The sequence below is a fragment of the Musa acuminata genome, chromosome BXJ1-2, assembly GCF_036884655.1.
Source record: "Musa acuminata AAA Group cultivar baxijiao chromosome BXJ1-2, Cavendish_Baxijiao_AAA, whole genome shotgun sequence".
In the NCBI taxonomy this organism is placed as follows: Eukaryota; Viridiplantae; Streptophyta; class Magnoliopsida; order Zingiberales; family Musaceae; genus Musa; species Musa acuminata.
In genome coordinates this window covers 23,103,060-23,128,386 of record NC_088328.1, presented here as the reverse complement: position 1 = coordinate 23,128,386, position 25,327 = coordinate 23,103,060, and the positions used below count along the sequence as shown (strand labels likewise).

The 25,327-nt window shown below is 42.1% G+C and overlaps 5 protein-coding genes, 1 long non-coding RNA gene and 1 other non-coding gene across 10 annotated transcripts; 2 read left to right on the top strand and 5 right to left on the bottom strand.

Moving 5' to 3' along the window:
* Positions 1–1,319: 1,319 nt before the first annotated feature.
* Positions 1,320–4,280, bottom strand: LOC135612668 (uncharacterized). Its single transcript, XR_010487041.1, has 2 exons — positions 3,954–4,280; positions 1,320–1,923 (listed from the first exon to the last, which is right to left on the bottom strand). It is a non-coding gene; the product is annotated as an uncharacterized LOC135612668 (long non-coding RNA).
* Positions 4,281–4,861: 581 nt separating this feature from the next.
* Positions 4,862–5,660, bottom strand: LOC135611610 (non-specific lipid transfer protein GPI-anchored 4-like). The gene is made up of 3 exons (XM_065107245.1): positions 5,323–5,660; positions 5,152–5,178; positions 4,862–5,039 (listed from the first exon to the last, which is right to left on the bottom strand). The coding sequence occupies exons 1-3, from the start codon at positions 5,658–5,660 to the stop codon at positions 4,862–4,864; spliced, it is 543 nt and encodes a 180-aa protein (XP_064963317.1).
* Positions 5,661–7,297: 1,637 nt separating this feature from the next.
* LOC103976398 (low affinity sulfate transporter 3-like) lies at positions 7,298–10,859 on the top strand. The gene is made up of 12 exons (XM_018822045.2): positions 7,298–7,694; positions 7,785–7,833; positions 7,899–8,106; positions 8,600–8,774; positions 8,865–8,930; positions 9,008–9,238; positions 9,317–9,443; positions 9,520–9,806; positions 9,979–10,172; positions 10,259–10,326; positions 10,421–10,497; positions 10,598–10,859. Exons 1-12 carry the CDS (start codon positions 7,338–7,340, stop codon positions 10,751–10,753), a joined length of 1,995 nt encoding a protein of 664 aa, XP_018677590.2. The 5' UTR covers positions 7,298–7,337; the 3' UTR covers positions 10,754–10,859.
* Positions 10,860–11,523: 664 nt separating this feature from the next.
* Positions 11,524–13,576, bottom strand: LOC135612663 (protein ABSCISIC ACID-INSENSITIVE 5-like). Its single transcript, XM_065109227.1, has 2 exons — positions 12,572–13,576; positions 11,524–11,783 (listed from the first exon to the last, which is right to left on the bottom strand). The coding sequence occupies exon 1, from the start codon at positions 13,535–13,537 to the stop codon at positions 12,680–12,682; it is 858 nt and encodes a 285-aa protein (XP_064965299.1). The 5' UTR covers positions 13,538–13,576; the 3' UTR covers positions 11,524–11,783; positions 12,572–12,679.
* Positions 13,577–15,382: 1,806 nt separating this feature from the next.
* TRNAW-CCA (transfer RNA tryptophan (anticodon CCA)) lies at positions 15,383–15,454 on the bottom strand. The gene has a single exon. It is a non-coding gene; the product is annotated as a tRNA-Trp (tRNA).
* A 103-nt stretch (positions 15,455–15,557) lies between these two features.
* LOC135582279 (very-long-chain aldehyde decarbonylase GL1-9-like) lies at positions 15,558–18,560 on the top strand. Of its 2 annotated transcripts, XM_065094066.1 has the most exons (4): positions 15,558–15,727; positions 15,943–15,979; positions 16,062–16,482; positions 17,706–18,560. In XM_065094066.1, exons 3-4 carry the CDS (start codon positions 16,252–16,254, stop codon positions 18,246–18,248), a joined length of 774 nt encoding a protein of 257 aa, XP_064950138.1. In that variant the 5' UTR covers positions 15,558–15,727; positions 15,943–15,979; positions 16,062–16,251; the 3' UTR covers positions 18,249–18,560. The 2 variants fall into 2 exon arrangements, with proteins under 2 accessions (XP_064950138.1, XP_064950137.1); XM_065094065.1 differs by lacking the exon at positions 15,943–15,979.
* Positions 18,561–18,608: 48 nt separating this feature from the next.
* Positions 18,609–24,849, bottom strand: LOC135582273 (uncharacterized). 3 transcript variants are annotated; one of them, XM_065094062.1, is made up of 7 exons: positions 24,768–24,849; positions 24,261–24,483; positions 23,866–24,001; positions 22,086–22,578; positions 20,384–21,942; positions 19,988–20,047; positions 18,609–19,574 (listed from the first exon to the last, which is right to left on the bottom strand). In XM_065094062.1, the coding sequence occupies exons 5-7, from the start codon at positions 20,972–20,974 to the stop codon at positions 19,125–19,127; spliced, it is 1,101 nt and encodes a 366-aa protein (XP_064950134.1). In that variant the 5' UTR covers positions 20,975–21,942; positions 22,086–22,578; positions 23,866–24,001; positions 24,261–24,483; positions 24,768–24,849; the 3' UTR covers positions 18,609–19,124. The 3 variants fall into 3 exon arrangements, with proteins under 3 accessions (XP_064950134.1, XP_064950136.1, XP_064950135.1); XM_065094064.1 differs by having other exon boundaries at positions 22,086–22,536; XM_065094063.1 differs by having other exon boundaries at positions 20,384–22,578; positions 24,685–24,787.
* Positions 24,850–25,327: the final 478 nt, after the last annotated feature.

Sequence of the window (25,327 nt, the reverse complement as noted above, 5' to 3'; positions counted from 1 at the left end):
CCACAAGGAAGGCTTTGCTTTGTGGAGATTACAAGGCAAGCATGGTTGGGTTCACTACAAGATAAGAGCCTTCTGCTTGTGAAAAGGACAAGAAGAGTAGGTGTAATGGAAGGAATGACATGTCTTGAGCTCAATTAGGGTGGGCTATAAATTGTTCATAGGATGTTGATGTTTGAGGTTGGAGGTTTTTAGGGCATTATTTTTAGGTGATCATGCATATTAAGCTCAAATTAGGTATAGTGTGGACTGTCCAAAAGATGGTGATGTTTGAGGTTGGAGTTTTTAGTGGATGATTATTAGGTGATCATGCTTGTGGAAGGGCCATATAGAGTGTTCTGGAACAAGATAAACAAGAAAAATAATTAGAGAGACATTATAAAACAATATCCGAGAAACTTATCCTTATCTAATTCACCTAATTTATTGGCTCATGTAACAATCACCCACATAGATAAAATGTCTTTCAATTAGCCAAATTATGGAGATTTTGGATCCATGAACACATATACTGTTAGCTACTGAAGTAATAGTTCCAACTGCTATTAGTTATTTCAGAGATCATAGTATGAGAAATCTCCATTTGTCAGATCTCAAAGTTATATGAGCTGCAAAATTATGTACCATTGACGAAGCATGATGCCAAAGAGGCTCAAGCAAAAAAGAGTTCTTCATTAGACTTTAAGAGTCACCTATATATCCTCTAAAACCAGATGACAGGACAGATGTTGCTGGCAATCCATCATCCTAAAATTCTACACTCCCAGTTTCTTCTGCAGGTAGAAAGAATGATACTTTTTTTCCTCTTTTTCTTTGTTTTTTTGGTCTGATGAACTTAGAAGCATCCTCTTCCTTCAAATATTTCTTTATGTAGCTTACCTTTCTGCATCCTAATCCATAAATCTCAGATAAGGCAATTATGATCAAGATCATTTGACCCCTTCACACAAGGAGACCCAGAATTCAAATGTCTACCCTCATCAATTTTATGTGACAAGTTTACAGAATTGCATTCATTGATTTCCTCCAAAAAAAGGTTATCAACTCTCAATTACTTATGCTACATGATCTCATCACTTCTTCTTCACTCAGAGGAGCTACTTCCACTTGGTTTTAAACTGTCTCCTGCTGAAGTTTATGCTCTTACAAGATTCACCATATCTACCACCACTACATAGTGGTGAATCTGATGAGGGTGTTCCAGGTGAAGAGGTTGCCAGGAGTGGAAGAAGGTGAGCAAGACAAAGTGAAACCACATGATGACACAAGCCAATGCATTATGACACAGAAGTCTGCATAAAACAATGGACAGCTTGGAGACATTTGGAATTGCCCTTAATTAAATCAGTAATCCACTATAGACCAAGTTAATAGATACAGTGATACACTGAACTATTACATGCCATGACCAAGTAGCATATCAGCCATCAGAAAGCAAAGATGATAGCGAAAGCATGCTGAATAAACTTGGAACAGATAGTAGCCACAAGCAGCGACAAACCACGTAATGAATGTCGCATAAAACCAATAAAGTGCCAGGACAATTTATAGGAGTCATTAGGACATAGAACCAAAGAGCCCAGAGGTAAAGTAGTATTCTACCTTAAACTTCAGATTGCTCATAGGTTGGAGAAGTTGGGCACAGACTGGCAGGGAAGAGTCCTTCAGGAAGCATAGTGAGTTTGTGTATCTCGTGTCTAAGGCGATACCGTTGTTGTGGGTTAGGAACACTTGAGCCCTCTCACGACCCTGGAGTGCAGTCTTGCATCCGCTCGCTGGGCTGCTAATGAGCACAGACACACAGATCTCATTCTCATGCTCATCTGCAACTAGGATGTTGTAGGTTCCTGTGTGATCAGTCGTACCCTCAAAACTGCAGATCGTTGTACCAATGACTTTTGATCTACACTCAACTCACCTTTGCACCTGCAGAGAACAAAATGGTTTCACCATACTGAAACCAAAATCACAAAGAGCAGAGCTGCGGTGGCAGATATTGTCATAGAGGGGCAGAAACTCACCCCCGTTCCAAAGCCAGTGTGAAAAGATATGAACAGAATCCATATAACTGCATCTTGAGCAATATCTAGTGACTGAAGATCAACCATACAAAAATTCAAAGACTTTGTGCATGTTCATCAATTAGAGAAGCTTTAATCAACATCATGATTTAATTACTCTCAGATCAGAGAACATGGGCACTAAAATAACTTTACATTTAACTTATTGGCAATGCCAAAATTGGATGCAAACTAAACAGCCTTCACTTTGTTTGACATACTTTCACCATGGTGTTCATTGGAGCCACAGAAATTGAAGAAATGATGCACAGAAAAAGGATGAACAATGAATGTATTTCTATTCTTTTCTGTTTTAGGTAATTTAGACACAAACACGATAATTAAACAATTTTAGTACCATCTACAGCAGAACCATCAATTTATCATGAAAACTAATGTTCCCCATAAAATCACAATTTCAGACATATTTACAATTACAAATACATATGTACATGACAATTTACATCCAAACGACATGAGAAATTTGTGATGGCCAAAGTGAAGTTCTTGTTCAAGTGAAACAAGGCTGCTCCTGAAGCTTCACTACAATCCAACGCCTCACTCTTCTTTCTTCCGACTATTTTTTTTTTTTCTATTAATCAACAGTATACTCCATAACATTCTGCTGTTTCCGTCCAAGTTGTCTGTAATTCTTCCCACCCACCATCAGTAATGTAATGTCTTCATATATCAATCCCTTGTTACCATCACAACTAATCTCTTCTGCATCTCTTGCCCTCATGCAACTCCAACAACTCTTAGTATCTATCAAATGACTCGACTCAAACAATTTAACCAGCCTTCCCACCCTTAATATTCCTATGAAGGAAGCCTTCCCATCACAAGAACATTACACGTTTAGCAAATAACTTGGTTGTAATTAATCTGAATACATAAGTATCGGAAGACATTGGCGTGCATATATCAAAGGTGATTGACCCCGTTTCATGAAAATTTTATGTACTTACAAAAGTATGAACTTTTCCTAAGCTCTAACTTTTATCTCCCTTATTGTACTTTTGGTGCATTTAAACAATCCAGGAAGCATTTTTGACATGGTAACAAACATCAATAATTACCTCAAGCATTTTCTGCTTTACATACAATCAAAAATAAACATTTTGAATCTATAAAAGAATAACTGTAAACTAAGGAGATATGGTGTTTATTGTTTTTCCAGTAGATAGTGTATATTTTTGTGGCTTAGCTGTTGACAAAATATGATCTATCTTTAGACTATATATGTATTTGTGCTTTCTAACTTGAGCTTGGTCCCTTACCCTTTTCCAAATCAAGCGCCAAGTTTACCATATAAAACATTGGCTAAATAACAAAATCACAGGCTATAACATATTTATATACATATATGAACATGTATGGTCTATCGCCTCAGATATTAGAAAAAAGAATGTGTCGAAACAACATTGTCTCAAACAAATAAGTAAAAGATGATATATCATGAAAAAAAATAAGATATTTGTTCACTCATATACCAATCCTTCTACCAGTCAACTTCAGTCTATTTTTACTTGTATGGCATTGCAAATCTTTGCATACATGACATCTATGAAAAAAGCACCTTCTTTTCTAGATCTGCCGCTCAACTAATTCCACAATTTCCTACCGAATTCAAAAGAATGCATTCAATCTTACTTCTTCTTTCACCGTGAAGTTTCTGAAAGATCTATCGCTAAGGAACGCAATTCCCTGGCTGACATCAAGAATTGAACTTCCTAGTATGATTCTTACGGAATTCCACACCCCTCATCGTCGAGCAAGAACCTATTTTGAGGCCTTCCCCACAATTCCTTCCCATATCACATCTACAGTTGGCATGCCGATCACGAACTAATATAGATTGACGGCCTAAAATCCAACAAAAGGCGAAACCCTCACCTCTGATGTAGGTCGACGCCGGCGTCTCGAACCCGGCACGGCAGGTGTCGCGGAAGACGCGGCCCTGGGCGACGAACCCCCGCTTGACGCCGGCGATGCCGCGCTCGGCGAGGGCCAGCGCCGCGAGGACGCACGCCACCACCAACATGGCAGCGGCCGCGGAGATCAGGAGGCTTGGCCATCGCCGCAGTGGTGGAGAGCAGAGCAAAGAAGCGAAAACCAGCGAGGGGACCCTACGAACCAAGAGGCAAAGGTGTTCGAGGGAAGGGTGGCGGTCACTCGCGGTAAGAAAAGGAGTTGGCTTTCGCAGTGTTGAGAACGAGGAAGTTTAAAAAATTGACGACGTGTCGGGGCCAAAAGCGGTGAGGTAAGTTTAGAAAGCGTCACGGGATCCGACTAATATAGGGTATATGAGATGGCGGGCCACAGCCAGGGCGACATGGGGTAAGCATACCGTCCCCATACGGAGATCGTCCGAGTCGTGGGATCGGAGTTTTCGCGAAAGCGAGTGCAGGACTCGGCCGAGTTAAGGTTCCTCTTAACTATCGCATCAATTTAACGTCCTCGTTGAAATCAAAATATTGTTATTGAACCCAAATAATAAGAAATAACAAAGATATATTTATTTTGTAGGAGATGAGAGATCCTCTCACCCGTTATTACACAAACAAAAACTCATGAAATGCTTGATGATCTAAAACTAACAACAACTAGAAATCTAACAACAAACAAGCTCGAGAAAGAACTTGGAATCAGAGACTTGAGACCCAGACGTCATACTAGTCTAAACCAGCAGATAAAGCCAGAGAAGACAGCAAGCAAGGACGAGGGGAAGAGATGTGAGCTTTGGCGCATCAGATGACGGGGCTTCCTCCGGCGCTCCATCGGCGGCCGGAGCCGGAGAAAGTTCAACTGACGTGCTTGGCGGTGGAGTTGCTGGAGACGCAGGAGGTTCTGGCGTTGGGAGCGGCGGTGAAGGTGGCGAGGGCGGTGTAGTTGGCGCCGGATGCGGTGACAGACCTGGAGATGGCAGTGGTCCTGATGGTGATGGTGGTGGACCTGGCGATGGATGTGTGGGTGCAGCACCTGATCAACGAAGATTAGAATCACGTTATCGAGTGCAATGAGAACTCGTTAGAATTCATGTTCGTAGAGCAATCGATCATTGTTCTCTACATGAGAAGGGAAGATAACTTACGTGGAGAACCACCTGGAGGACTTGCAGCTGCGATTTCAATGAAGCCAAATGATCAGAATAACAATTAACATATGCAAAAGGAAGCAAGATTGCATGGCACGCCATCATATCTTCTTCAAACAATAAGGAAGAATTTAAGATCAAGCACAGATATGATTTCCATGAGAGCACCAGACGAACATACCATCGCAATGAACTTTGGGCGCCCGCACCGAGCAAGCGACGGGGAGGCCAACAACACGCGTAATATTGAGGGCGATGCCGAGATTGGAAGCCTCGTCCAGCGACTGGCAGATGCACACCGGACTCTGGGTAACGACAGTGGCAACACCGGCACAGCACGCCTTGCTGGGGCTGGCGGTGTCGCTGCCATTGGTCACGTAGGGCAAGCAATCCAACAGACTAGTGACGACGTTGGAGCAGTCGGCGGGTGGCGGAGCAGCAACCGCGGCGGAGACCGACAAGGCATAGACGGCCATCAAGCCAGCGACCAACGCCACCCTAGCCATTGCAGACCGCAGGACAAACATGAGCGGTGGCTCCCAGGCGCTGTCAATACAGCATGTAAGAGATTAGGGTTTATATATATGTGTCTATAGAGAGAGAGAGAGGAGGAGGAGGAGGAGGAGATGAGGACAAGGGATATAGGAGCTTGTAAAGTCTGTCATCCAGCGTGAGGTATGTATAAAAGGATTGTTTGGATCTGGAAATCTTGACTGGTTGGATTGGTGCAAAGGATTCCAAATTGGAAAGCACTTATTGTTAGCTGTTATGACTTTTGGACAGAAAAAACATGCATGTCAAGAATGCTGGCAGTATTGATTGATATGCTGTTTTCGTATCATACGTTTCTATAATTTCTTCCACAATTTTGTAAGTGAATCAATGTCAATCGCTTAATCTTTCCATGCTTTCACTGCTAAGATCCATTTTATTTATATATTGATGAAAAGGGTGTGTGGAAATTCATTAATTTTTAATTAGGAAGGAAGAAAAGATAATTAAGAGAAAACTTCATTTCGAATATGATATTACGATTCGAATTCCTCAGTAATTATGATTGATTTTCTTTTTAATACTAAAAGGTGAGGCAATTACTGATCAATGCATGTGAATATCGTACTTCACTAAGGAAAATGGATGGTTTAGGAAATATGAGATTTTTTTTTCTTTTTTTTTCTTTTTACCAACACTGAAGTGACCAAAGAGAAATATATATATATATATATATATAGTGTGTGTGTGTGTATGTATATATATATATATATATGTATATATATCTATATGTATGTATATGTATATATATATGTATATATGTATGTATATATATGTATGTGTGTATATATATATATATATATATATATATATATATATATATATATATATATATATATATATACACACACACACACGCGAGCAGTGATTTCAATCTCTTTCCCTCTCTCATGCATCCGAACACAGGGAATGTGGCCATGGAGATCAGCCAAGAACAAGCGAACAAAGAACACAGAGAACTGTCGCCCCTATCTATCCATTTCTTCTGTTCCCACCCTGAGAAAACTGTCCTTTGTTGTGGATCAAATACGACTCTGATTCCCTGACAGACACTAGCGATTCAAAACCTTAATTGGCATGATCAAGAAATAGTCAATAAGCATGCAAGAGTTCATCCAACATCTCCAAAACACACGGCAAAAATGAAATCTGGATTGGATTGTTTTGTGCATGTCTTAGTGAGTGTTACTGAAGAAGCACAAGTGCACGAGACGGACAACCTCAAGCAACAGTGATGTAGGGCTCTGCTCCAGTGGCCGCTACAGTTGCCGAGAAGGAGATGTCCATCCATCTCTACCTTATCCTTCTCTGCTATATATCAAGCGAAGTAGAATTCTGCAAGCTCGAGACTCGATGATTCTGAGCTGAGCTGATCGCTTGTGCTATAACTCCTCCACCTCTATCGAGTTCTTTTTGCCTTTTTCTTCGGATGAAAGAAGAGAACTTTACTGAATGCTAATGATTGTGGAGTGAATCTTCTACTGTGCTCATATGACGCCAGAGAATCCATCACATCGCAGCGTCGCAGTCCACCAATTCCCAGGGGACCATCCTTTTCCTCTATATCTATCTCACTTATCACTCCTCACAAGCTCACGCCTCCTCCTCCTCCGTAGCCTCACATCTCTGCCATGTTTCAGCGAGCAGGAAGCTCTCGGAGTTTCCCCGAACACTTCAACCCAGGAACCACGGGGTCAGGTAACTCTGCATCTGTGCCGGATCATGGTTCCAAGGTATCAGCTCGGTCTGAGACGTCGCTGCTGGTGCTGAATGCGCCGGAGCCGCCTCCTCCATGGCAAGAGCTCTCGGGGCGCGTAAGGAGGGCAGTTCTCGCTGAGGTCAACAGGCCATCTTCCTTGACCAAATGCTTCGTTTCGGTGCTCCGTGGCCTCTTTCCCATCCTTCGCTGGGGAAGGCACTACGATCGCAGGTCGTTCAGGCGAGACTTGATGGCTGGCCTGACTCTCGCGAGCCTCGGCATCCCTCAGGTGGTTCACCAAGTGAATTGTACGCACGTAGCTGCTTCTCGTTCTTCGACTTCTGCTACCTTTTTCTGAAAGCCATTTCGTCTTTCGCAGAGCATCGGATATGCTAATCTAGCCAAACTCGATCCCCAGTATGGCCTTTGTAAGTTGCCATCTCTAGCTCACATAGCATACACTTGATCACCATTCTTATTCCTTGTAATACAGATTCAAGTTTTGTGCCACCTTTAATCTATGCTGTGATGGGGACTTCACGAGATATAGCAATAGGACCGGTCGCCGTCGTCTCTCTTCTGCTGTCGTCCATGACTCAGAAACTAGTGGATCCTTACACCCATCCTGAGACGTACAGATCGCTGGTCCTCACTGCTACCTTTTTCGCTGGCATCTTCCAAGCCTCGTTTGGATTTTTCAGGTCAGTGGTTTCTTGTCAATTTAGTATCAGGTAAATCTTCTCTCTCTCTCTCTCTCTCTCTCTGCAGCAATATCACTAGGCTAATCTTATCTCTCTCTTGATCAGTTAATCTTATCTCTTATCTCTCTCAATTCATATATGTTTGCTCTTCACCGTCTAAAAACGATAAAAATAAAATACTATGATGTAATTAAAAAAAATCATTTCGATCAAAAAAACCATTGTAGTATTTAAATAAAAGATAATACAATAACACTTACAAGATATTCTATTTATAGGACGCAGTGGTAACGATCATATTTCATCATTTTACTCATGATTGAGTTAGGTATACGAACTACCCTATAATTTCTAGATGTCTATAACTATCTAAAACATCATAACTATCTAGATAACTACTATAAATCAATTCTTAACGTAAAGTAGAAAACCTTTGTTGTTTAACTGATTTATCAATCTTCAGATTGGGTTTAACTGATTTATCACTCTTCAGATTGGGTTTCGTCGTGGACTTTCTTTCACACGCCACAATTGTGGGATTCACCGGAGGAGCTGCAATCGTGATAGGTCTTCAGCAACTAAAAGGACTCCTTGGGATCAATCACTTCACCAACAACACTGATGTTGTTTCTGTCATCAAGGCTGTTTGGTTTGCAGTTCATCAACCAGTAAGCATAGCAAGCTTTGATGCAAGTATCTCTAATCCTGCAATGAATTCTCATCGAACTTGATATGTTTTCGTGTCTCGCCGGTGACAGTGGAACCCTGATAACTTTCTCATCGGGTGCTCCTTCCTCGTGCTCATCCTTATCGTGAGATCCATAGTAAGTAATGCAGAGTTTTACTCCTCCTTATATTTCGATACAAAGATCAGCTGAAGACACCAGTGTCATGTCATTAGGGTTTGAGGAAAAGGAAACTCTTCTGGTTGGCTGCCATCACTCCTCTGCTCTCTGTCATTCTATCAACTCTTCTGGTATACCTGACAAGAGCGGATAAGCATGGCGTTAAGATCATACGGCAAGTTAAGGAAGGATTGAATCCGAGCTCGGTCAAACAGATACAGCTAACTGGTCCATTCATTGGAGAGACAGCAAAGATTGGCCTCATTTGTGCCATCATCGCCCTCACGGTCTGCCTCTACGTATGAACTCAGATGGATCATTCAGCTGAACACCATGGCCACGTTTAACTTGAAATGAGATTGCAGGAGGCTGTTGCTGTTGGCAGATCATTTGCTGCAGTAAGAGGCTATCAGCTGGATGGCAACAAGGAAATGGTGGCAATGGGATTCATGAACATTGCTGGATCCTTGTCTTCCTGCTACGTTGCGACAGGTAAACAGATTGCTTAGATTATTCTGCACTTACAGAGTAATAATAAGTACTGCAAGTTCTTCCTCAAACGTTGCAGGATCATTCTCCAGGACCGCAGTAAATGTGAGCGCAGGCTGTGAAACCACGGTGTCGAACATGGTCATGGCCATCACTGTATTCGCATCCTTGCAGCTGCTGATGAAGCTGTTGTACTACACACCAGTCACCATACTGGCTTCCATCATCCTCTCTGCCCTCCCGGGCCTCATCAACATAAAAGAAGCTTGCAGGATCTGGAGGGTTGATAAGATGGATTTCCTAGCTTGCCTCGGAGCTTTCCTTGGTGTTTTATTTGGATCAGTGGAGATTGGTCTGCTGACTGCGGTGAGCTGATCGAACGCAAATCTCTCTCTGGTTCTTTGTTCACAGCAGATGAATCTTGCTCTAGTTTTTGCCTCAGTAGACATGCAGGCAAAATTCCGACTTCGATTTCGATTACATTCGCTACTTTCTGATGAAACACTACCTGAACATTTGATGACTCTGTTGTTTCCAGGTAATCATCTCCTTTGCAAAGATAATTATTAGTGCACTTGTGCCTAAAACAGAGATGCTTGGAAGGATTCAAGGGACAGACATATTCTGCAGCATGAGACAGTACCCATCAGCTGTTGAGACACCAAATTTACTGATACTTCGCATCGATTCACCCTTCCTTCATTTCATGAATGCCAACTCCGTAAAAGAAAGGTAAGGCGAAGCAGTTCATGGAGTGTTGGCCGTCGCTTCCCTCCTGGCCTTGAACTCACCCGACAACGGAAACCATGTTGCTGCAGGATCTTCGCGAGGATAACAGGAGGATGCGATGCAACGATGACCAGATTCGTGGTCCTCGACATGTCAAGTAAGTTCATTGATTAGCTTAAAGACAGCGCCAAATCTCACTCTCCGCATTCTTCTTCACACGACCATCTAAATCCGACCATTGTGGGTTGCAGATGTCACGCACATCGACACATCAGGTATTCCTGCGGTCGAAGAAATACACAAGAAGCTGACCTCCAATGGTGTTCAGGTGAGCCAGACATGATAAGGACACAAAGCCATTCCTTCTTTTCTGGAAATCGATCGGTCAATCTAAACTCCTTGCTTGGAAATTTCATTTGATGTTACAGCTAGCTATAGCGAATCCCGGCTGGCGAGTGATTCACAAGATGAAGTTGGCCGGGCTGGTGGACATAATAGGAGAAGAATGGATCTTCCTCACCGTGAGCGAAGCTGTTGAAGCTTGTGGCTGTGGCAACGAGGAAGACAGCAGCTTGAGTGGGTGAGGTGTAAGCTATCTTCAAGCAATGGTTTGGTTGCAATAAACGAACCTTGTCGAAACTCTGATTCATGGCCTTCATGGTGATGAAATAAAACTTTGCATCCAGTGAAGTAAGAAATCCTCAAGGCACTGCAAACAGGAGGCCACCAATGGATCGTCCCCCACCACTTCTAAAAGTCCACCTTCTGAAGCCACCGGGATCGTCCTCCATTCCTCAGATTCCCCACCAAAAGAGTCAAAAGGAATCCAACTCAAAATCCATTATTCCTGAAAGAGATAGTAAAAGAAGCTCCTGTGTTGGAGATTTAACAGTAAAAAAGGAACCGGGGTCCTCACTCTCACCTGGTTGGCTGCCTTGAACCTCCACTGTTGGTGGCCGAGAATGATTTGGAACGCACATCCATCAAGCAAGAGCCGTCCCCTGTTCATTAATTTCGCTTGACGATAATGAACGATGGATCAGTACGGAGTTGTGTCTTTTGATGGCTAGGCAAGCAGCAATGTGGCGATTGCTAAGAACAAATCGATAGGAGGGGAAACAAAGGAGATCAGTCAGTGATGGACAAGGAACATGGAGTCTGGCCGTCTCTATCTATCCCTCAGGATTAAGACAAGAAAAAAAAAAAGGAACTAAAATCCAAAGATTAAGTGAATGAAGGGAAAAAACAAGAACAAAAATTTCATTTTTATGTTATTGATTCGATACAATGAATGAAAAACATCTTTATTAGTGAAAACAATGCATAAAAAGAAAAAAAAATGCACAGAGGTAGGTATATAAAGACTGGTTTGAACAAAAAAGACATTTCTTTTCCCTCTTCAGTTTCTCTTATTTGAAACCTCAAAGATGAAAGATCGATATAAGAAGCCAAATGTTTATGTGTTGGATTAACTAAATATATCATGGTGTTCAAAGAAGTAAGAATCTTGTCAAAACTGGAGCACGTTGGAGCTCAAAATTTTGCAGAGCTCGTACGCCGTAATTGGTATCTCGGCTCTGATGGCGGAGTGACCCGCAACGCCATCTCTTCTTCCTGAAAGAGGCAGCATGATGAACCATTAGCTCATATCTCCATTTTGAGGAATCCATTGTCACAAAGAAAAATGCATGATCATGATGCAAAATTCTACTTCTGTGCAGTCTCTGAAACAAATTAGTCACATCCAGCAATCGCAAGACCAGCAAATTACAGATGTGGAAACCTGAAGAATTTGCCCCGCTTAGTTGATGAAAACCTCTTCTTTGTCTTAGAACGAACATCATTATTGCTACTCCCAATGATTCATTCATTTAAGAAAACATTTAAATTCACCTTATTATCATTTTCCATGCGTAGGTTTTAGTTGAATTCTGTGTTCTGATCCACATTACAGCTATAACGAGCTTGGGTGGTGTTCCAATCAACAGAACACTTAAATTGGTTCATGGTGAATGCCTTTGTGCCTAACAGTGATATACATCTCACGGGAAGGTATTCAGTAATAAGATTTGGGTGTTTCGATGTAGCATATGATAATTAGACTACCATTCTTCTTCTTCTGAAGCAAATAACCAAAAGAAAAAGATCAAAGATGTTCTTGGAAGAGTGCTGCAATGAATTAGGAGTTTGGCGCCTGCAGAGAAATGAATTGTGGATGCATTGATCGAAGGAATTCTATATCTTAGGAGGAATTTTTTTTTCGAAGCATAAAAGCTTTGGAAATTAAGATATGTACAATCAGTCCATGGAAGGAAGTTTGTGCGGTTGGTCAGATTTGCTATCCAACTCAGATCGTGCTTCTGTGTTCTAAAAGAGAACCTTCTTCTTAATTCCGTTCATACCTTCTGTTTCTTGAGCCGCTTGTTGGTGTTGGTCAATTGCATCACCTCCTCTTCCAATTGCTTTATATAAGCCTGCGATCCAATGCATAAGAGACGATGCAACCAAATCTATGTAATGTGTGGATATATAGACACCTGCTTTCGTGCACGCGATCGAGCTGCCGACTCTCGATTCTTTATCATCCTCTTCTGCCTCCTCTCCGTGATCTTATCGATCGTCTTCTCGTCGCTTCTCTGCCGCTCGCTGGTCATTTTGGAGTCCGATGAGGCAGGCTTGACGACGAGCTGGTGGTCGCACAGCCCTGCATTCATGACCGCGTTGGCGAACAACGGCAGGCCTGTCTCCAAGAGCGACATGGGTTGGCTCTGCTGCTGGTGTTGAGCGGTGGTCAACTGGTACCGGAGCCACTCCTCCTGCTGCTGCTGCTGCTGCACCACCGGGTCCATCGGCAGCAGAGGCGGGGAGTCCCCGTCGATCCCACCACCGCAGTTGGGAGCGCCGACGTTGATGGCGCCGGCCCGGACCAGGAAATCCTCCAGCGTCGTCTCCCCGAACGTCTCGGCGCCCTCCGCGTTGCCTTGCTCTTCGTGCCGCATGATCTCGCGCCACACCTCGTCGACGGTCTTGTGGCTGAGCGGGCAATTCAGGTCGTAGTTTCCCGGAGGGACCGAGGAAGCGTTGGTGGTGCACGATGACGACGACGAGGATGACGAAGAGGAAGAGGAAGAAGAAGACGGAGCTTGGATCTGCTGCTCCACTGCCATGACCGAATTCAACAGTTCATCCAAGTTCATGGAATTCAGCGGCTTCCCCAACTCAGACAGGTGATGTTGGACGTCGTCGAAGGTGATGGTGTGCAGCGAGCCCTGTGCGACGAGGGCTCGCGGCGGGCAAGCAGAGGCTTGACCTCTGTTCCCCATGACCTTCTCGGGCACGTAAAATTGGAGTATCTGAAACAAGAACATCTCAGTCCCATCGAAATTTACATCACTTCCATCGACATTAACATAGAAAATTGCAACTGCATCCTGCGATACACCGATCATTGTCACAGAATTGTCGATCAATAGCATTTGAGAATAAAAAAAACTCGAAATTTGCTCATGAAATGGAAGACAAATACGACTAATGATCCACGTAACAAAGAATTTTATTGTAGAATTGGAAGACAAATACAATAATAATTAATAATAATAATAATAATAATAATAATGGAAAATATATCTGAACAATTCAGAACTGCAGATCCTGTAAAATTCAAAGAACAAATTGGAAAGGCCGTGTTTGAGATCACACGTGCATGCATACCTCCCAGGGAATGAGAGGAAGAAGACAAGTGATGTTGGGGGGGAGGCGGTGGCGGAGGAAACGTGGAAGAAAGGAGGAGGATTATATAGGGAGAGAGAGAGAATGGAGAGGAAGAGAGAAATAAGAGGAGAGAGATGGGGGCCGTTTTGGCTCTCAATCAGTAGAACCGGACCTTTTGTTATGATCTTTCTAGTGACGGCAGTTATGGGCGTTGGTCGGTCCATCGCCGCCCGGCTCATCGCACACCGGTTCACTGCCCTGTGACAGTTATTTCGCGTCGTTGCTAAATCTACATCGCATCTCCCTTCCACCCAATTGATTTCACGTACATTTGTCCCATTAAATTGCATATTCATAATACAAAACCTGGATTTTTATTATTTAACCGTTGAGTTAAACTCTATAATTCGATTGTTATGATTATTAAATTATTAGGAGAATTATCTTTTGCATTAAATTGAATGAATACATGCGATTGATCTTAATTTTGCATCTTAAACTCAAATCAAAAGAAAATATTAATCTTTTTTTTATCGGTTTGTGTATGTTAATTTGTTGTTATTGATGATTTTTAATAACCCATATGATTTGTTGATTAGTGTCCTTTTATCTCCTTAAATAAATATAAAACTATATTAATAATTTAAATATATATAGATTTAAAATTATAATAAAATGATAGAGAATATACGATCACTAATAGGAAGATAAAGACCCAAATAACCCAACACCCTCTTGCCCACGTGAATAGGACTTCAAAAGATAACTCAAGTCAGTTATAGAGTTACCTTCCCAATGAAATATTCATAGGAATATTCTTAAAAATCTATGGGATAGTTCAAGTCCGTTACGAACCGTCTTATATCCAGAATATTCATAGGGATATTCTTAAAAGTCAAGAGGTAATTTGAGTCGATTATTAACGGCCTTCTTAGTAAAATATTTATATAAATATTTCTAGAGATTCAAGGACAGTTCGAGTCGGTTACGAGCTATCTCCCTTACGAAATCTTTATGAGATATTATTTCTCCTAAGGTCAAGATTAAAACACACTTTTAACTCCAAATTAAAGATGATAGACTTTGATAGTAATTTAAGCATCCAAGAGACTGGATCGAGAAGCTACTCCTGACGTTAGTATAAATAATTACTATGAAAAAAATCATATGAACAAGTCCGGATCAGGTTTAGTTGTACCGAGAAAGACACCAATAATATTTTTCTATAATAACAAACGACAATCCACAATAAATTAACAATAATAAGGGTTATTTTATTATCAAAATATTTTCTTATAAAATGAATAAGAAATGAGAAAAGGTAAGGATGTGAAAATAGTTTTTATTTAAATTAAATTAATGAAATCATGGATTGAAATCACATCATTCATTTTTTATTTTCTTATTCATGTACTTTCATTCTACCGTTTGTGTAAGACCAATAAAGCCTTTCTTTCTCTCACGTCTCCTACAATAAAAAAAAAAAATATGAATCAGGGTTTTGAACCCGACGTGAATCGAACACGCAACCTTCTGATCTGGAGTCAGACGCGCTACCATTGCGCCACGGATCCACACATGTTATTATGTTATATATAATAATAATAATATAAAATAATTTTACCGTCGAAGAATCTCTTTAAAAGCCCTGCGACAGTTGGCCGAAGGACGCGGGCCCCACGATGCGAAAAAGTAATGGGAGGAGAAGTCATTCGCCCGTCGACGCCGCCGTCGTCGCGCTTCGACGGAACGGGGGGAGACGGAAGGGGAGGGGCGGCTTCCCTCTTCTGTGGCTTCCGTCGCGCTTACCAGAAGAACAACAAGAATCCCCCGCCAACAAAAATCTCGTAAGAATCGAATCAGATCCCCACTCCGTTTCCTCTGTCCTCTCTCTCTCTCTCTCTCTCTCTCTCTCTCTCTCTCTCGTCGATCGCATCACCGAAAAAAATATCTTTTTTCTTCTTCCGGAGTTCTACCGATCAAACTGGTGCTTTCATCCGCGAAACTCAAAAACATCCAACCTATAATTCCGATCCTCGGATCGTCTCTTTAATCTTCTTAGGTCGCAGGCGAAGTGCAACCTCGAGTTCTTCCCCATGGTGCTCGGGCTCTGACAAGAAATCTCGATTGTTTTTCTCGTGGCGGTCGTTATGCCTTAACCGGTTCTCTTTTAATCCGCAGAAACCCTAGGAGATCCGACGTTTCCCCGAATTCGGTGCCAGAAACCCTTGAAGATCCTACGTTTCCCCGAATTGGTTCTGGGTCGCAGGCCAAGCTCAACCCGAGTTCTTCCCCTTAGTGCTCGAGTTACCTTTTCCTGGGATCCTATGATCGAAGCGGAACCCTAATTGGACTTGTGATTCTTGAGAAGATGGTGTTTTGGGAAGGGTATGTGAGCGACGACGTGATGGGCACGTTCGCCCCTATCGTCGTTTACTGGCTCTACGCCGGCTTCTACCAGCTCCTGCCGCGGTTGGACCGCTACCGATTGCACACCGAGAAAGAAGAGGAGCAGAAGAACCTGGTGACGCTGTCGACTGTGGTGAAGGGCGTACTGTTGCAACAGCTCGTCCAAGCAACCGTCGCACAAGTGCTCTTCTTGGTGAGAATTCATATGCCCTTTCTTAAGACTTGTGTCGAACAATATGCCTGCAAAACAACCAACTCTTTTTGTTGGGTAGGTTTGACTTTTAAAGATTATTAGGTGCATATCTTTGATTCACTTTTGTTTGTTTTCGCGTATGCAATAGAAAATACTTGTTATGATTGTTCTTTGATAACATGCTTGAGGTGATTTTGGTTATAATGCAACTCAACTATTTCCTAGAAGAAAGTGAGTCGAGCTTGTGATGGTAAGATTTTGCTTGATCTAATTGTGAAGTTGTTCCGTGGACGATGATATGCCTCCCTGAAGCTGTTGCTTTTGTTTGATGTGGCTGTAATCTTAGAAATATTGCTTCAAAAATATTACGGTGGGGATGACATCTCTTAGCTCAAATATTACATCGTTTAAAAACCTCATTTGTTATGAATGCGTTTACTATGCTTATACTGAAGAAGTGGATTTCCAGTATGTACTAGAAAAATGTAAGGGCCATTTACTATGCTTATACTGAAGCGTGTGTACAAAGGTGCCTTTGTGGGAGACGATTTGAAAGTTCGATGATTAGTAGATGTTCTGAGGGGGGACTTTGTACGATGGTAAGGATGTTCTTCTATAACATTGGCAATATTCGAGTCACGCAAACAGTATCTTTATGTATACAATACAGAGAGGTAAGGAGACCCTACTTTGGGAGGAGTCGTACGCCAGGTTCATGACCGCTAGTTTTTGTCTTCAAATTAATTGAGGACATTCCACATCTGAATGGAAATTTCATTTCGATGATGCATAACGGAAACATCACACCATATGTTGAACCATAGGGAAAAAGAGTTACCATGAAGACCTTACCATGGAATATATATTGTATGAGGTGTGCTGACTCCATATTTACGTTTACGACAATTATACCAGTGATGCACCTTAATCAATCCTTCATCTCCTTGACTCTCGAGTCTGAAAACATATGTGGTGACTCAATTGCATCTGCAATTTCTAAGAGTTGGTTACATTGTTCGAGGCAAAGGTCCTAAAACATACATATGACATTTTTTTGTGCTTAATTTATGAAAGTTCCTAGGCTTGGTTAAGTATTCCGCATTGTATTGATTTACAGTTAGCATTAATTGTTTGTATGAGGATGCTGAATTTGATGAAAAAGAATTTATTTGATTGGTGATACTTCTGTGATTGATGTAAGACTCCACACGTCTTTGTTGCAGGTGACTGCCCAGGCAAGCTTGTTGGGGGTGCCTGTTCAACCATCTATTCCAGTTCAAATCTTGCAGGTCTTCATGGCAATGTTAGTAATGGATACATGGCAGTATTTTGTACACCGATACATGCACCACAACAAGTTCCTGTACCGTCATATTCACTCCCAGCATCACCGCCTGGTTGTTCCTTACGCGGTTGGAGCACTCTACAACCACCCATTGGAGGGTCTCCTCCTTGACACCTTTGGTGGCGCCATGTCATTCCTGATCACAGGGATGACACCACGTACTGCTGTGTTCTTTTTCTGCTTTGCTGTAATCAAGACTATAGATGATCACTGTGGCCTTTGGTTGCCCGGGAATATCTTCCACATGTTCTTTCAGAACAACACAGCCTATCACGACATCCACCATCAGCTACAAGGATCTAAATACAACTACTCGCAGCCATTCTTCTCAGTTTGGGACAGGATGCTTGGGACGTACATGCCGTACAGCTTAGTCACTCGTCGACAAGGTGGGTTAGAAGCAAGACCTTTGAAAGACTAAGAGTTTGAACCGTCGTATACATTTCCTTGTCTCAGAGTACTGCTGCAAACAAAACATTTCACGTACCCGACGCTTTAAAGCTGTTCTATATAGCGGGAGATAGGATTTTTCTACTGCAAGAGATTGGTAGTTCCCTTGTATTTGTTGTGGTCACAGTTTGAACTGTTTTAAATCTTTTTTTTATCATGTACAGTTTGTGTTGCACAATTCTTCTGCAGATCATGTCTAATTTTAGTCAATCTGCCACAGCACTGGGTGTAAGGCTCTGTGACAGTTTTGTGGACATATATGCTGATTGCAGTTTTCTACTTATACTGTTGTACATACTTGTGAGAGCAGTAAAAAATTGGACTATTGAGTCAGCACAGGGACATGCATGCAACTTTGGATGTTTCTGTTTTAGATGATAGTCTGCAAGTTTTGCTACATGTACATTAAACGAATTTGTTGATCTCAACTTATTTCTAATACTTGGCTGAGATTGAGATGAAGACATTTCCTCATGCATTGCAGAGTTCCATGGCCATCGATTTAGGGTTTTAGAGTTCAATGGCCATATCTATGTGCTCATGCTTTATTTTTGGAGGTGAGGTGATGGATGCTCCAAACTCATCAATAGCAGTGACCAGACCAAAACAAGATCAAAGAATGTACAAATGCATGGAATGGCTCTGCCATAGTCAACTTGGTTTGGCATCGTCTAGAGAAATTTTGTCAAACTCAGCTGAAAATTTTGTGTTTGTATTAGACCTTGATGTAAAGCTACCTTTAGTGTCGAGTGGTGAAATGTGCCAATAGTATGCAAGAATAAGAGGGCCCATGAAGGATTTGTAAAGAGGAATAGCAGCAGTAAGGAGATGGTGGTCGCAGTGGAACTCACTCTGGGCAGAACTGAGTGAAGACTGGGAGCCTCCGGCGCTGGCTGGGGCCATACAGGATCCGAGATATCTGATCATCCTCCGCTTCTGTCATGGGCCATTGAAACGACGGCTCTGTTGATTGTGGAGAAGAAAGAGGAGTTGTTTGCTGCTTGCTGTCAGCCTCCGCAGTCGAGGGAGCGGTCATAGCTCCGACTGATGCAGCAGGAGATGCTTGGTTCGGGGCCGGAATGATCAGCCGCTGGTAGTCTGCGTCCGCTGTCAAGTGATTGTTCATGGCAGCAGGTGGAGCAACATTTCTCGTGGTTACTCCAGCAGCAGCATCATAGACAGCATAACTCGATGCTGCAGATGGAAGAAGAGAGCCGAACACAGCATAACTCGATGCTGCAGATGGAAGAATAGAGCCGAACTGGGTTCGGCTTCGGCCGGAACGCATAGCTGGTACCTGAAACGCGACAGGATGTTTAATAACAGTGAATGCAGAGGAAAGACAAGGATTTTCTCCTTGTCTGAATCTTTTATTAATATTAATAAAAAAAAATAAAAAAAAAATTAATATTCCCTTATTTTTTTCTTCCCTGACTTCCACTTGCTACTATTTCTGACTCAAGAAAACATTTTATTTATCTTTTATCTCTGAATCTTTTACCTTCACATGCACTTCATATGCATTCATCCTCTTTAAATCTGTTAAATAAAACTCACTCTTTACCTGAAGAAAATGAATGCAAATATACAAGTCGAGGCACCATTAATCATAATCCTCTTATACTTTGTGCTCGTACTTCTCATGATAACTCCGAGCTAAACCATATATGTTTTACTTGCTATCAAGAAAAGACAATGATTATTGTTTACCTCAGATGCTTGTTTCACAGAGCGGCGACCACCGCGCAGCTCCTCCTTCCCATGAGCAAACTGTCGAGTTCGAAGCCAACAAATTAGATCAACCAAATAAAAAGATAATTTTTAGGAAAAGAATAAGATTAAATACATCAAAAGAAAGAGACGCACAGAACTAACTGTCTCTGTTCATTGCCGTTCTGAATCCTTACAGATCATAAAGACAGATAGAGGGAGTTCCTTACATCTCGACTACTTCAACAACTGTCACTAATGGTGTTTGGATTTCGACCGAATCATTTATACTCTCCCACTCCGACTGAAAGACTACCATCTTTGCTACTATTCCGAGTTCCATCTGTTCTCGGACATTTTGATATCCGCAGGGACCTGGCAGTATTAGAAGCTTACCTGGCATTTGGAACCGTAGCGGCAGATCCCGTTCTCGTCCCAGGCGCGGCAGGCCTCCGTCCTGTGTAGACTCCGCCGGCTGGTAGTCTCGGCGTCGCTAACCAGCACCCCGTCCATCACCACCACGTCCTCCCCCACCTGCATCGTGAGCGGCGTCATGTGCACCGGAAGCGACCTCCCCGTCGGGAGGTTGTCGATGGGGGAGAGCGGCGAGACGAAGCAGCAGCCCCCCTCCGCCGAGGAAGACGGAAACGAGCTCAGGGAGGATCGGAGTTGGAGGAGGCGCCGCCTCGTCGACGTCGACCTGAGATCGGATGAGTCGGAAGGGGAGAGATGAGGCCGGAAGCGGGTGTAGCGGAGCAGGGAGGGGTCGAAGTCGAGGGAGCTGTCGGCGCCGCCGCCGATGCCGGAGGAGCTGAGGGTGGCGGTGGCGCAGGCGTCGAAGGCGGGGGTGAGGAAGGCGCTCGGCGAGGGGGAGGAGAGCCTCCGCCGTCGGATCGACGACAGCTCATTCCATGATCCTGATGCGTCGATGCTGACCGTCCGATCGCCGCCGCTGATCTCCCCACCGCCCACCCGATGCGGCTCCATCGGTTCAGCTTACCTCTCAAAATGAAATTGACCATAATACGCTTTTGAAATGGATTTCATAAGATGATATGCCGCTTCTAAGATTTGAAATGACCTGATTACCGTCTTTTAAGTTTGAAGGGGGAGAGACGAATAGCGCCATTCGAATATTTAAAAAACGAAGTTGATAACATGATTGAAAAATAGAATTACGTTTTCAAATAAAAATGAAAATAATTGATTCCTATAATTAAAAAAAGGGGAGATCGGGAGTAAGATCGAGAGGGGAAAAGAAAAAATAGAAGACGAAAATTTGGAAGATGATACACTGGAACCAGATGAGATGGAAATCGTTTGACGAACTCGTAGAAGAACAAAACGACCAGGACGAGGTAAAACTCATCAGAATCGAATCCCACAAAGAGCGAACCAAAGCAATTCTGCTCAAAATCCAAGTGAACTAAAGAACAGTGATCCGAGATCCGACCTTCTTGTTGGGGGAGATCAGATCGGAGACCCGTCCGGCTCCGAGAACGCCAGTGTTCGCCACCTCATCCAGATCCCCTTTCGCCGTCTCTGATCCCTTCTCTCTTCCCTCTGGGAATTTGAGATGGGTTCGCCCGGGAAAGAACGGGCCAGTACAAATATATAGGAGACGAGGAGTGAAGGATGAGGTGGACCGTATCATCTTTCCCGTCTCCCGTGTCAACCCGACACAACCGATCCTCACGCGGTGCACAAGTCAGGTGGGGTTCATTTGGTTTGGCCCAAATGACCCGATTTCCTAGTTCCCTGCTCCAATCAGTATAGCTGATCCTCGCACGGAAGGGACAAGAGTGGTGGCCTACATTTGGGCAAACAAGACACGTGGCAACTTTCTGTCGTGGGGCACACATGAATCTGAGCGGGTTTCCCTGTCCCCTCAATCGCCCTGTGCAGCTGATCGACTGATCCTAGCCTGTTCATGTTTCACAGAATGCTAACCTACCCTAATCAAAAGAAGTAAGATTTGAGGCTGATACCTTTACATTAAGAATGCAGAACAGGAAGGCAGCTATATCATACAAATGGGATAGCAGCAGATAGATGCAAAATGTTCAGAGTGAGTGGAAAACCATCAGAAACATGTTACCTCGAATACACAGCAGGAGAGATCTGAGGTGGCTCCAAGAACCAACATTTAGCATCCTGACGAGTAAACGTGTGATGCAGACAGATTAGGCTTGACAAGGAATGGAGAATTCTCAAAACAATTAGATGTCGTCCAGATGCAGATTTAAGGTTCAGCTCAATCAAGCAACAAAATCAGAGTACGGAGGTTGTCAATTTACAGAGGATCAAAGAGCAGGCAGAGTAGTTGCAATCTTGTCGACCTTCACCTGGCCATCGACAAGCTCATAAATGTAGATCAAAACACGAAGGCCATCAATGTCCAGCAGTACAAATCTGGGGTTCGCATCATAGGTTATGCTGGCATGAGCTCCAGTTGCCGAGCCAGGGTTTATCACAACACCACCCTCGTGCTTGTAAGCCTTGAACTGGCGAGTGTGTCCGGTCACAAGGATATCTACATCCAGTTGTCTCTGAAACATGGCTAACGAATCCAAGTCACTCTATGGGATGATCTGTATAATCAACATGATAAATGTGACAGATGGATGACTGATAAAAATATCTATCTAACAAATGAATATGACCGGAAATTGAAAGAAGTTTGCAAGTGACTTGATTTAACATCAACTTCAGCTGTGTATGAAAACAGCTACTTAAAGGAACCTACAGGGAAGTCTTTAAATACCATAACTTGCAAGAGAAATTTAATGAATTCTTGGGCAAAAATGATGCCAGCCCATAGTACACACTTAAATTTGTTCTCTGCTAAATTCAGGATCATAGCAAGGGTTTGCATCTGCAGAAAACAAAGTTGGAAACCTCCCAGGGAATGACCAGTCAACCGAATCAAGGTTGAGTTTTACGAAAAAGCATTGATAAATTTAATTCCACCCATGGGACTATGATACTCATAAATCAAGAATAAGCTATAGATATGGAAAACATGAAACATGAATACCCAATAACCACTTGATAATGTTAAAAAGCAACAATGAGAACTGAGAATTGAAAGAATATCGTCTGGGTGATCTTGACATCAAAATAAATTACCTGAAGAAACATTTTGACATTTTTGAATATCATGGTTTACAAGAGAAAATTATTGAGTCCATGGCAGTAATGATGCCAATCCAAGATCACATGTATACTAGTCCTAGACAATTTCAAGATGCTAAGAAGACTTGCATATATCGAATATTGAAAGATGCCAAGATCACCCAGATTAGTAGCTTAGCCAAGTGCCATGGTTAGATGCTTAACCTAATACAAAAAAAAAGGAACAACATATCAAAATCTTCAAGATACAGAATTGCCACTCTAATGAGAAAAACAATCAACAACCTCTTTATACAAATTCAGACAATATCTATTGATCTATTGAAATGAATCATGCAAATGATATAAGGTGTCCAGTAGTGTATCGATAAGATCAAGTTAAAAAAAATTCAAAATCAAAGCAACATAAAGTGATTTATGTTAATTATATCAACAAAAGAGTATAATGAATATAAGGACCATAAATAGTGCCAGAAGAAAAGAAAAAATCTAATAAACAGGTAAGGAACTCATAATTTCATAACGTATTTGTCATTTTATTCTACAATGTTCTAGAGAATTCAGTTTATGGTGATTTAATAGATAATACTTCAGCCATATGTAATATCTATCTATGTAGTAATTCCTTCTAAAAAACAATGCAGACAATTTATTCAATGCATAAAATATGTGTGATTTGAATTCCAATGTAGGATACTGAAAGATACATGGTCAATGTCCCAGAGCAAATAAAAAAAGAAAACCTGATGGCCATGGCAAAGCCCAAGCTTGAATTGACCAATCGTGAGTCTTTCTTTCTGGATAACGAGCATCCTCATCATATTCACCTCGAGCAAAATGCAGGTCAGGACAAAGGCTTTTCAAGTAATCATGCACATCCTACAAGATGAAAGTTTCTCATACTTGTCAATCTCAAGAATATTAATTTTCATGTGTGAGATTCTAAGAAACCTACAGTTGTGATGTAAACATATTGCTCAACATATTCAACCATTGAAATTGGAAAAAATCAATCACCTACTAAAATCTGCTACCTAACATTACAAAAATGCAAACCATTGGCATTTCGATGGACATCATATACAAAAGTACATTAAAAAAGCATATATTACTTTAAAGGGAAGAGGAAAATAAGCACCTCAATGCACAGATTTCCAACACACAAGATGTGTTGAATCTTCCCAGGCACAAGCATTTGCTTAAATTTGGCGGGCAGATCCGGCGCCCGGTGAGGGATGTGGAGGTCACCGATTGCTAGAACTAGCACCATTCTTCTCCAACGTAAAAGACCCAATCAGACTTCAATCATCTTTAAAATCTGAAAGGTCGAATCTCCACAACGATCGATATATGATTACCATCTAAACCAAAATCACATTAAATTCAGCTTCGCAGATGGATTGCAATGCAACAACAAGCAAAAGATTCAAACAAGCGAAAACCACCATAAAGCCAAAAATGCTACTAAAATGGAACCTAAAAGGGAAAAAGGAAAATACGATCAAGAAAGGGAAAAGAGGACTCCGGTTGTTGCGATAAAAAAAAAGGGTTTGGTGAATCACTTCGAATCGATTCATCATTCTTCTCTCGATCAATGGAAAGAACAAGAGGAACAACACCCGGCGATCTGGGAATCGACGATTACCCGAGGGAAGAACAGAGAGGAAGGATCCAATCGAAGCGACCGCGGCGACGTAGCGGATGTCCTTTCCGCGGGTCCATCGGAACGTGGGGGTTCGATTTATATGTTCCGTCGGATCCATTTAACTCATCAATAAAGACAAAAGGTAAGACCTACCTTCCGCGCGCTCACCCGGACCGACCCAAGACAAACCGACGTGTCAGTTTATACCGTTACCGAAACCTGATCCAAGTCAGCCCTAATTTAACCAATTATGATTTAATTTGGTTCAATAAATCCTATTAGCTTTAGAAAGAATTAAGTTTTAGATAAGCCTAATAAAAAAAGGTATTATTTTCCCCCTTTTTCAATCTTATAAAGCATCCAATTATATGAAAATTATTCTAAATCTTAAATAAAATTTCATTAACACTTATTCAGAATCTTATATGAAAATTCAATTGGAAAATAGAGTTGATATGGGTTGCCAATAAAAACCCTGCTTGAAGTACACTATATATTTGGAGAAGAAAATACGGCATAGTTGTATTTTATGAGAATATTTACATAAAGTGAAAAAAAAA

Coding starts and splice junctions, on each gene's coding strand:
- LOC135612663 (XM_065109227.1), bottom strand. CDS start 13,537: ATGTTCTTGTTTCAGATACTCCAATTTTACGTGCCCGAGAAGGTCATG.
- LOC135582279 (XM_065094065.1), top strand. CDS start 16,252: ATGGTGTTTTGGGAAGGGTATGTGAGCGACGACGTGATGGGCACGTTC. Junction 16,483..17,705: donor TCGCACAAGTGCTCTTCTTG/GTGAGAATTCAT, acceptor TCTTTGTTGCAG/GTGACTGCCCAGGCAAGCTT.
- LOC103976398 (XM_018822045.2), top strand. CDS start 7,338: ATGTTTCAGCGAGCAGGAAGCTCTCGGAGTTTCCCCGAACACTTCAAC. Junction 8,775..8,864: donor GGTTTGCAGTTCATCAACCA/GTAAGCATAGCA, acceptor CGCCGGTGACAG/TGGAACCCTGATAACTTTCT. Junction 9,444..9,519: donor TTCCTGCTACGTTGCGACAG/GTAAACAGATTG, acceptor CAAACGTTGCAG/GATCATTCTCCAGGACCGCA.
- LOC135582273 (XM_065094062.1), bottom strand. CDS start 20,974: ATGGAGCCGCATCGGGTGGGCGGTGGGGAGATCAGCGGCGGCGATCGG. Junction 20,048..20,383: donor GCTACGGTTCCAAATGCCAG/GTAAGCTTCTAA, acceptor CGAACTCGACAG/TTTGCTCATGGGAAGGAGGA. Junction 19,575..19,987: donor CTGTGAAACAAGCATCTGAG/GTAAACAATAAT, acceptor GTCGCGTTTCAG/GTACCAGCTATGCGTTCCGG.
- LOC135611610 (XM_065107245.1), bottom strand. CDS start 5,660: ATGGCTAGGGTGGCGTTGGTCGCTGGCTTGATGGCCGTCTATGCCTTG. Junction 5,179..5,322: donor TGCGATGGTATGTTCGTCTG/GTGCTCTCATGG, acceptor TTGAAATCGCAG/CTGCAAGTCCTCCAGGTGGT. Junction 5,040..5,151: donor TCCTCCAGGTGGTTCTCCAC/GTAAGTTATCTT, acceptor TTCGTTGATCAG/GTGCTGCACCCACACATCCA.